This window comes from Mercurialis annua, linkage group LG5 (assembly GCF_937616625.2).
Source record: "Mercurialis annua linkage group LG5, ddMerAnnu1.2, whole genome shotgun sequence".
Lineage (NCBI taxonomy): Eukaryota > Viridiplantae > Streptophyta > Magnoliopsida > Malpighiales > Euphorbiaceae > Mercurialis > Mercurialis annua.
Window position 1 is genome coordinate 52,581,129 of NC_065574.1, and position 12,194 is coordinate 52,593,322.

General features: G+C 28.2%; 1 protein-coding gene across 2 annotated transcripts; it reads right to left on the reverse strand.

Annotated features, from left to right (window-relative positions):
- Nucleotides 1-9,121: 9,121 nt before the first annotated feature.
- On the reverse strand, nt 9,122-11,469 carry LOC126682415 (uncharacterized). 2 transcript variants are annotated; one of them, XM_050378096.2, is made up of 3 exons: nt 11,191-11,469; nt 10,878-10,943; nt 9,122-9,689 (listed from the first exon to the last, which is right to left on the reverse strand). In XM_050378096.2, the coding sequence occupies exons 1-3, from the start codon at nt 11,227-11,229 to the stop codon at nt 9,189-9,191; spliced, it is 606 nt and encodes a 201-aa protein (XP_050234053.1). In that variant the 5' UTR covers nt 11,230-11,469; the 3' UTR covers nt 9,122-9,188. The 2 variants fall into 2 exon arrangements, with proteins under 2 accessions (XP_050234053.1, XP_050234052.1); XM_050378095.2 differs by having other exon boundaries at nt 11,056-11,468.
- Nucleotides 11,470-12,194: the final 725 nt, after the last annotated feature.

Consider the following 12,194-nt stretch of genomic DNA (forward strand, 5'->3'; position numbering starts at 1 on the left):
CATACTTTATTTAGCATGGAAAATAACTTCATGTAAGCACCAGCCTTATACCGATATTAGAAAACATGCCCAATTTACATATAAGTAAAAACGATAAATATCATCCAAATATACATAGTTGTCAAGATGACAGACTGCTAATATACTACTACTGCTACTAAAAATCTGTTAGAAGCAAGAAGACTATACATACTTTAAGATTCTAAAAATATCTTCCGTGAACAACAAAGTCGGAAGTCAACCTCAAAGACGTGAACAATACCTGAAAATAGTGCAACTTTAAAATGTTAGTTAAAACTGGTGAATTTTTACATTTACTAATAAAAATTAACAAAATAAGTAATACGTATAACCATATATATTACCAGACGAAACCCTAATTCTTGATTCATAATTATCACCTCAAATCACATTTATTCATAATCTTTCGATCCATGGGTTAACCGTGGGAATGAGGAACCACTACAGTTATTTGTCTAGATCGGGGATACTCAAACAATTATCCATTCAACGTAAGCAATAATCATAAACAACATTACAATCCAATGGTAAATTTAAGCCAAACGTGTTCACATCAATTCCAACCAAAATCAAACTTTTATAAGAATATTCAATTATATATGTAATTTACATATTTCCCACAATCGCCATTTAAGCAACCAACATACTATTATAGGCCCGGATTGCCATTTAGACACTAATAACTGAATTATCATGATGTGGCTCAAATCGCCATATAGGCAACTAATATTACGTTATTGGCCCGAATCACCCTTTAGGTAACCAATAATTGAATTCACAATGTTGGCCCAAATTGTCAATATAGGCAACCAAGTTTACGTTATTGGCCCGACTCTCCCTTTAGAAAACCAATAACTCATTCTCACGTCGTTGAACCGAATCACCATTTTAGACAACCAACGACTATTCTAAATTCTCATTGAATATCCAAATATAAGCATGACATGATTTTTATAACCAAAATATCACTCACATAAACATTTCGAGTATGATTTATAAGCACATTTACATCTCAAATCAACACACACTTGCAATTGCAAACAAATGTATACCAAGTATAACACTATCTATTCACTTAGGCCTAATTACTTAAAAACCACCCACCTTGTAACTTTTTTTCATTTATACCATGACCTAGAAAAATTTTCAATTGTACCCTATTTTCGATTTTTATGTGTCATTTGTACCCCAAAATTAAATTTTTTGATAATTTAATTAATTTAAGAATGAAAATATTAAAAACAAGATACATAAATGATTAATATTAACGTTTTATTAGAATACAGGTTAAAAATGAAGGACTAATTTAAACTTCTTTTCAAAAGAAAATAGGTCAATTTAACTCGTTAGGGTAGAGATGAAACATAAAAATCAAAAATAGGGTACAATTGAAAATTTTCCTAGGTCATGGTATAAATGAAAAAAAGTTACAAGGTGGGTGGTTTTTAAGTAATTAAGCCATTCACTTACATTGTTATTAGTAATATACACAGTCCTACTTTTTTCTAATAGGTAAATTCGTTTCGTCAGAACTGCATTGGCTTTTAAAAAGCATATATAATATATCCATTCTACACATTCCGTATATATATATAAAATAATCATAACATTAATAATTAAGAGTAAAGTAGAACTCGCAGATCGTGCTCTCCTTTTACAGTGATACAGACTTTTGAAAGTTCGGATTCTGTCTTCTCGGAATGCTACAAATCCTTAGACTTCGATCCTCAAACTTTCAAAAACTTTAACCAAATGATTTCCGAGATAAGAATTTTAACGAGAACGGCAAGAAAATTGGTCAAAGCACGACGAACAGAACACGTCCTTTTTAGCATAATTTTTCATCGAAATTCTGATATATATTTCGGGCCAATTTTGAAAAATAAATATGGTGGAGTCAAAGAGTACGTCGATAGTTTCGATTTGACATAAAGCATATTGATTTTTGATGTCAGAATTGAAAGATACTGACGAAACAAGAAAACATGTTTTAAATGTTTCTGACTTTTATTTGTAGGCATGTCTTTTACCACGTGTTACTGTGCAATGAGCGTCATGTATTACCTGTGCGTCATGTGTCACCATGCATGTGCGCCAGGGTTAATTAGAATATAATTTAGTAATTTTATTCTCTTTTTTTCGTTAGAGGAGTGAATTCAATATGAAAATGACAAGTTGTATGTTTATTTGGTCCAATTTACTCAAAAATAATTTATTTAATATTTCGTGGTAAGTTGAGATGGCGAATTGATCTTTTGTTCATAAATTATAAACTATACGAAATGCTTTTTAGGGCGACAAACCCAAATTCTTTTTTATAAACAAATTAGCTTAATTAAGTAATATTATCCATAACCCAATGACCTTGATAAAAGTGAGGTCCTCCCACAATTGTTGCATTAATAATTGCTTTCGAGGGCTCCTTTTCATTAGAGAACGGTAACGAATTCGATTTTTTAATTAAATATGTTAATAGGATTAAAAACTAAATTTTTAAATAAATTTATTTTCTAGGGAAGATCAAAATGTATGTCCAAAAACATTCTTATACGCATTATTAATATTTTTGTCATTAATTGAATGAAATATGATCACATGTATTGTTCCAATTGTGATTGTAATGTAATGAATATAAGGAATGGAGATGGGTTTTAATTTGGATTTTTGACCAAAAATGTGAACACATTGACTAGCCAACTTCTTTGACCACATTCCCCTCATGGCAATATATGACGGCGCCACCTACTGGCTACTGGATTGTTCTTTTATTTTGTTTTATACAGGATAAATTAGTTAGAAGAATTAGGTGGTGTTTATAAATAATTCGATAATTACAATTGAAACTTTTTAATATAATTTTTATCAAAATTATCTATTATTATACTTATATGACTAATTACTTAAAAAAATCCCAATTTATAACATTTTTTCGTTTATACCCTCACATAAGAAAAAGTTCATTTGTACCCTTTTTTTAATTTTTCATTTTCATCTCTACCGTAAAATTTAAATTTTTAACAATTAAATTAATTAAAGGATGAAAACATTATAAATAATTATTAATATTAATATTTAATAGAATATAAGCTAAATATAAAGGATCATTTTGAATATTTTTCCAAATAAAAAGAGGTCAAATTAGCTCTTTATGGTAGAGATGAAAATGAAAAATTAAAAAAAAGGTATAAATGAAGTTTTTTCTAGATGAGGGTATAAACGAATAAATGTTACAAGGTGAAGGTTTTTTAGGTAATTAGGCCTACTTATAATTATATGTAAATATTCTATTATGATAACAGTATTGTATAATTTTTTTTTTGTCAAAAAATAATAATATAAATAGATTGACATATTACATCATCGAAGTACATTGTAAATCAAAAAGAAACGAAACAAAAATAAAAATTTAAAAATATAAATTTGACATATAACTAAAAACAAGATGAATTTCAGTATGAGAAATTCCTTGGCACCAATCATAGCTCATAACTTCTATTAACCACTTGTTCTGCTGTTAAGATATTTCGAAGACTTAACCCATATAGAGGTCCCTGTACTTTATACATTTTTTCCGTAGGTCCTTATATTTCATTTTTGTATTATTTGGTACTTCTACGTACCTATTTTTGATTTTTAGGTCCTTTATGAGTTTTTTCCGATCTTTTTGTGTGGCTGAAGGAAACAAAAATTGAGGGACTGGAAAAAAACTCACAAAGGACCTGAAAATCAAAAATAGGTAAGTAGAGAGACCAAATAATACAAAAATAAAGTATAAGGACCTACAGAAAAAAGTGTAAAGTATAAGGACCTCTATATGAGTTTGACCTACTTCGAACGATGAAAATAAAGTCTTGAATCTTCAAGAACGTAAAGCTGAAACTTGAACAAACACTGAGAATTCTTGAACGAACCAAGGATTTAGAAAAAATACGAAGAAAACACACAGAAACACATCAAAACTCCAAAAAACGGAGTAATTTATTCAAACAAACAATAAAACGTTGAAAGAAACGAGAAATGATATCCAGCTAAAAGCCGAAAATCACCGTCCCGTGTGCTCGAAATCGAAAAAAATCAGACTTTTTCTCTCTAGAATAAGTTTTCTCTCTCTAGAATAAGTTGGCACCGCTTCACGGATTTCTCTATAGTATCAAAAGAATTAGTACTGTACAATTTATATTTGGTTTAAAAATGTATTATGAAATTATAAAATTAAAACTAAAATTTATTTATAAAAATTTAATGTTTTCGACGATGAAAATTATTAAATATCAACATTAAAAATTTCAATATCTAGTATATTCAGTTTTTAAAATCTAAAATAAATTTTCAATACATAATTTTTAGTTTCACTAAGTACCACTTGCACGTTTTGCCAAAGGGGTTGATACATGTTTTTTTTCAAGGCTAATGCAGTTAAGAGATCACAAACTCACGGCATTCTATTCAATCATCACTTGATAACTCCTTTATAAAAAAAAGATAACAAATTTTTCATAAAAAATGACAACAAATCTTTCATAAAGAAAAGACAAAATAAAACATTAAGAAAAAGGACAAACAATGAAAAAAATACAATTAGTATAGCTCATAAACAATTCTATTTTGTTATTGAAAGATTTTCAATCTATCTTCGCTTTTTGGTAATTGAATTGCGCTTCGTTGATAGATTTTAATCCATCAAGAAAAAATAAAAAAGAATCGCTATTTATTATATTTTATGAAATTAAAATAACATAAATAAATGTATGGTTATCGTCAATAAAGAAAACCATACCATTGACGGCAGATGGAGAAGAAATAAGAAAAAACTATTGGCGGTTAGGGTTTTTTTAGAGAGCAAAAAAAGGTTTTTAGATTTTTGATTTTGTGTCCCATGTTTTATGTTCCATTTTTTATATTTAAATCTATGCGTCGTTAACTGTGACTAATTTTTTAAAGTCCAATTTGACTTCATTAAATATTATTATGACTAAAATTATGTTTATGTTTTGGTTGCAATTGGTAAGTGATATAACTATTTGCATTTAAAAAGTAAAACATAAATGTTGAGATATAATTATAATAAATCTTACATAATAGTTTTACTTTATTTATTATGTAATAGTCCCTTAATTTCTTTCAATTATTTTGTGATAGAGTTTCAAATTTGATGGAATTACATCAACTACACTGCAGCTGGAATTCCATGAACTGGACGTCAGAATTCCAACAATTGCATTTGGAATTGTATGAATTGAATGCTGGAATTCCATTGGAATTTTAATATGTTTTTGACTACAATAAACATGCAAAATATTTTTGTATGTATTTAATGTTTTGCATAACATCTCCTTCATCTTTTTCCTATAATACTACTATTTTTATTTGCTATAATATAGAGAAAAATACAATGTCAAGAACGAGCAATATAGAAAAGTGTTTAAGAGCGGCTATCACAGTGCAGTGATAACAGTATTCCGGCTGTTTAATCCTAAAAACGCCGCGGTTGATATTAATCTTATCACCACCGAACTGTGCCGCAAAACATCTAAAACAAAGCGATATAGTTCGCGACTCAACCTCGTCGAATTTCAGTATATTTCAGCAATTGTATTAACAAAACCTCTGTAAAATATCAATCAAAAAAATTCCTGACACCATTTAGTAAACGCATCCGATCTCAAGTTTGGTAAACTGAAACGAAACAATATATAAAGGTTGATTTGGTTGAAAAGGAATGAATATAAAATAATAATAAAAATAATTAATTTTATATATTATTTGGTGGAATAGAGAATCCAAGAAAAGAAAAAAAAAGAATATATAACTTTTTTTTTTGATAATTTGGGGAGAGGGAGCGTTTGTGCAAGGAATCGAACCTACAACCTAGCAATTTACTGCTCAGCGCTTATACCATTTGAGCTATAGCTCATTGGTATGAATTTATATCTATATCTATAGTATAGCAGTATAACCTTGAGCTTCCAAAATGGTTTTAACACAATTTTGCTATGTGGTCTCATATGCTTCAAACATGTGTACACTAATTGTTACAACTTTTCATTTTTTACAGAGTTTTAAACATTTGTTTTACTTTTTAACTTTTCATTTTCCCTCAGAGAAACTCCATCTATTACTTCAAGAAACAGTGTAGCAATTAACACCATTTATTACTTTAAATAAATGTTACAAGAATCAAAAACCACCAAATCTTCTCATTTCTCTTATAAACAATCTTAAATAAACACACCCCTACAATTTTATTTTCTCTTATATAGAGAGATCTCAATCAGCAAGTTTCATTTTAAAAATATATATAACAATTGTCATTTGCATTCAACATGCTCCAATTCAAAGAAACGAGTTTAGGCTAAAATAATATATTACTTATCTTGTTGGAAATAAAAATAACAGGTCTATTTCTAATTTTTTGTTATCTTACTATCGAAATAGATATGTTTTATGCTTCCATTAGTTTTAATCATGCTTTTATTTATCAAGTATACTTACACTATAATCCGATTTCCCAAATAGAAAATGATTAAATCAACTTTTTCTCTTATTGCAAGTCTTGTAAGTTTGCTTTTGAATTAATTGATAAGTCTCAGGATCAGTTAAAATTGTAACGGATATACGAGGCAATTACATTATCAATGACAGGAGACGCATCCATCGATCCCTGGTAGCTATGTAACATATTTTATTATATTCTTTTACCTTCAATAGGGAAGTATTATATGTATTTGTAGTATGGAATATTTAATTAGATTGATTACTCTTATGAGAAAAAATTTATTTTATTAGTCTACATATATCTACCTATAAAGGATTAAACTTTAATTTTTACGTTAAATTTAGTATTAGTTATGTGTATTGTTCTTTTATTCAGATAAACTAATTTAAGATATAATCAAAGAAAATAACATAAATCAAGTTATGTCTTTTCCATAATATAATAATATGAAATCGAAGAATATTTTTGTAATTTTTTACTTTCAACAAAATTATATTCATAAATTAAATCTTATTTTAATTAACTATTTTAAATTTCTTTTATTACAAGTTACAACGGCATCAAACTATTACACCAAAAACAAATGATATTTTATATCATATTAAATTACTTCTACACGGTACATACAGTTTTATGTCCAAATTAAAGTAAACTATTTAAAAAATATAATATAAAATAATATTATCGTGCAACACGCGGGCATCGACCTAGTATGTATTAATATACAACTTTCTCTTCTCCACAAAATTGTCTCCATTCTAGCAATAATTTCCATTTGCTACAATATGTCATTTTCTAATTTAGGTCCAGAAATTGGTCTCTTTAATTTGAACAAGTTAAAATTCCTTTAATTTTCTTTTCTGATGCCCCATTTTCTTGCATGGATGGATCAAATTATTTAAATTTTTTCCTTCTCCACCACATAATTGATCTCATTATGTCCATCTAAAAGGAATTCAAACATTTAATAGCTATCAAAGAAATTGAAGACCAGGGTAACACATGTGATGTGGGTCTTCATGAAAAAAAAACAACAAATTTCTTTCAGATTTTCAATTTTGTTCCTTCAATATTCAACCCTAATTAAAAGGAAAAAGAAATGTGGGACATGCAATTAGAAAGAATAAGGGGATGTGCATTTCGTTTAAATTGAACTGAGAATTCATTTTTTATTTAAATCGGAAACGAATCGAATTTATATTTGGTTCAACTGATTTTTTTCGATCGGTTTATGCTAAAATTTAACTACAACTTTTTAAGGTGTAAATGTAATCTTGAACCGTTGAACCTAACCAAAAAAATAACTTTTATATAATGTAAAACTAAATTATATCGGATTGAATATCAGTTTGGCTTGATTACTATATTTGGTTAGATTTTTGTAAACCATTAAAACCGAACTAAAATCTTTGAACTGGATTAGCCGATCGACCGAATGTTCAAAACAAACCAACAAAATAACAAGTTATAACCGAAACTGAAATAAATAAAAAAATTCAAAACCAAATCAACCAAATAGGTCAGTAATTCAGATGCTTTTGTTAAAACCGACAAAAATATAAGATAACAATAAAAATTATAATTTATTTAATATATTTTAATCGGTTTGGTTAATTTGGTTATTGTATTATATTAGTCGGTTATCCTAACCTAACAAAAATATAAGATAATAATAATAAAAATAATGTTTTTTTAATAAATTATTGGTCGGTTCGGTTAATTTGAATATTTTAAAGTTCAAACCGAATCAAACACCGCCATTTTTAATCAAAATCTGACCGACCAAACTCAGCCTACCGAACTGATAAAAAATCATCAATTCAATCGGTTAATTTGGTCGGTCGGTATTTTTTCCAAACCCAATTAAAAATAGAATACAAAGTCATGATTCGTTCAAAAACATGAGGTTGGACTATTGCTAGAGGGCACAATATACAATCTTTTAGATTTGTCTCATAAATCATAAATGGGTCCATTGCTCTGAATATTATCTGTTACTTTCCCTCCAATCTTTGAAAGCAAATTCACTTTTCTCTTGCTCAATCAATGGGTTTTGTTAGCTTTTAAATTTGGTCAATGATGATGTATAGCCTTTTGGAAGGATTTAAAGTTGTTGCTAAAAAAATCTGAGTTAGTAATTATTGTCAATGTAGGGCAAGACTGATGATCATCCACTTAAAACTTTTGCTTAATTTGTCTCAAGGATGCTTAACTAACATAAAATGCCAGAAAGAAGCTGCCAAGTAATGAAAATTAAACTAGTTCAATCTGAGTTTATGTTCGTTATTTCCGACTAAACATAATTACGTTAAACGGGAATTTCACGAGTTATATATTTTGGTATCTACTGTTTATAAATTTGTTTGAAAATCAAAAATTCTATATTTTTGATATATTTTTCCAAAAAATATAATTTTCCCATTTCTATTTCGACAATTCCCTCTTCAATATTTTCATTCTGGAATTTCGTCTTCATTTTTGAACATCATTACAAAACTCTAAATCTCTATAGTGGTAAATTGTAACACATTCTCATAAAAAATATCGTTTTCCATTTTTGGTTCGACGATTCCCGTTTCTCCATTTTCGTACTGCATAGAACCATGATTAAATAATATCTGTTTACATTAGGTATACTTTGTATACAAAACAATCATGTATACATGTTGTCTCAATCTTGAATAATTGCCTGTTCTTTCTCTCCATTTTGTAACATCTGATCATTACAATCAAGATGTTGACAACTTAGTAATAAACTATCACAACTAACAAAAACAACCCTAAAAATATCATACTTAACATCAAGATCAAAACGCTCAAGATATGGTAGCATTGTCCTCCGATGGTCAGAATTTATAATCCATGAATAGCAAAATTGGAGAGATTTCCAGACATAGAAACATGCTAATGTTGGCATGGTTTGGCAATTCAAGCAAACTCCAGAAAGTGCACCTTCCATCTTCATGAATCTTGATTTAAAAAGTGCTAAATTTGCATAAGAAATGTCATCTAAGTTGTTGCTAGATTTTGCTGTTATTATGTTCATTGAGATTGTATCTCCTGTTGAAAATTTTGCGGACATTGAGCCGTCTCTTGATTCTCCGGCGTATGCATCGAAGAATCCGTGTTCGGTTAGAATCGCCATGCTTGATACGCTTGTTAACATTGATAACTGAAGATGAAAAATTAAATTTAAATTATGGGATGCTTACTTTCTCTTATGATACAAAATTAGGGTTACAGTACAGTTACTGAATTATAAGACGTTTATAAAACAATTACCGTCATTTTATTTGTTACTTATGGCTAATTGAACTTTCATTTTTTACATCAATGAGAGATTTCTATAACAATTAAGGCCAAAAACAACATATATAGCAAAAAAAACACGTCTGATAATCATATAAATTGTCAGTGCCACAAAAGCAATTTTTGACGCAATTTGCTATAGTAACCTTTTGTTGATATGTTGGTCAACAAATTAGCTAGAGAAGAAAATTTTGGTTAAATATCATGAGACTCCTAATTTTTTTTGATGAAAAATATGTATATTATAGGCCACAAGAAGTGGTAAAGAACCAATGCTCAAAATTTTCGCACAACAAGCACACTAAAGACTTAAATAAAGAGCGATCGAATAAAAATCAAAAGTCTGAGATCGAATAGTAAAAAAAAAAGTTTGTAGTTCAGAACTTTGAGTTGATTGTAAAATGAATACTTATGATCACCTCAAATTGATTTATGTAACTGACAACATAGTATTACCAAATGAAATTTCCAATGGAAGCATGCCAGTTGTGCACTGATGTGCAGACCCGTTAATGGGCCTATATTTCTGCTCAGTCCGCTCAATTTGGACCGAGCTTGAAATCAGTTTTAAGATTCAAGTCCAGTCCAGTCCGAGGCCATAGCAAGTCCACACAAGTCCTATTCGAGTCCGTATAAGCCCGTAAATCATTTGCTAACATTCGAATTTAACAGAAATTAATTTCAAATGATCATAAATAAATAAATAAATTAATTAAATTTTTTTACTGAGTTTGTAATAAAATCAGAATTGAGTGACCCCAAATTTAATATCCATCTTAAATTGTAGGTCTAATGATCCAAAAAAAAAAATCTAAATATCTACTGTTTCATCATTACTAACCAAAACTTACTTTTCTTAATTATGACATGATTAGAAAGATTTTATTTCAGTTGTAGCCATATATTCTCAATTTCAAGGAGCTTTAAATATTTAAACTCAAATTAGTCATTCAACAAAAAATATTAAAATGAACTAATTTAAAGAAATTGTTATGAATCAAATAGAGTTTTCTCAAAAAAAAAATAATAGAAATAGAGTGATCGCACTTACAAGGGCAGCAGTCAACAAATCTTTGTTTTCACTAGATTTCTTCATCCATGCTCCATACCATATAATCTGAAATTAAAACTAAACCAATATAAAGATATATTTCAGTTAATTAATATTATTATACTATGAATTAGTAACTTTAATTAAGATAAAAAGAGTATAATTAAGAAATAATTACCATATTTCCATGGATGCTCTTGAAAATAGAAGTCTGAACACAACCAAGACTCTGAGTGCTAACAGAAAACAGCTTAAGAGACTCAACAACCTCATCAACTAACACTACAGTTGGCTTGAACACAAAAAAACTTACATCTAAATTCCTATTGTTAAAAGGTATAAAACATGCCATCTTTTTTTTAAAATTTTGATTCTTCTAAAATCAATCAAGAAATAGATTTAAAAGGGTGCTCGAAACTTTCGATTCGATGGAAAATATGATTTTGATTTTTAATTTGATTCAGGTTATAAGGTTTCAAAATTGAATTTATTTGAAATGGTCATATAAATGATTTTAAAATCAAGGAGAAGAAAACCATAAGAATAGATGGATATTCCAAGACTTTGGAAATGGACATCTCCAATATTTGTCCTGTGCTTTGACTGTTTCTAGATGTCTCAATTACAACATAATATGCATAGTAGTTTTTTTTATTGTTATTACTTCCTAAATGATTAATTTATTAACTGTTTTGTTATTAAATTTATTGAATTTAAATATGCATAAAACTAGAGTCTAGATATGCATAAAAAGTTTATCTTTGAATTGTTCTGTATATATCTGTGTATAATAATACACGTCTTCTTTAATTCATCAATATTTTATTATAAACTTTTAGTTTAGTTATGCTGTAGAAAAATTAGACGATTCTTGAATTTTTTTGCCACTGCTAAAAAAATATTTACTCTTCAGCTCATTTATAAATGCATCAATTAGCGCACGTAAAAAAAAAGGTCAGTCCACTACTTTTTGCTCAATCTTTCGTGGAGTCGAATTTTGAAACTGAAACTTTCAGGTTTAAATTTTAACTTGTGGTGTTGTTTTTTAAAGACTAGGAAATAATGGAAGATTTACATCTACTTACTTGGTGAAATTGCAAATTATCGTAATTATATATAACTTCTAGTACATTTTGAATTGTTGTCTATGACATAAATTTTTTTGTTTTGCATTTTTGATTGTTTTAGATATTTTTTTTTATATTAAAATTGAGCATGAGACTTTGATGCTGGTGTATCTTTATCGACAATGTCTAATATATCGATGCATAACAATGTTTTGATTGAAAACATCAATTATTGCCAAATAATAAATAA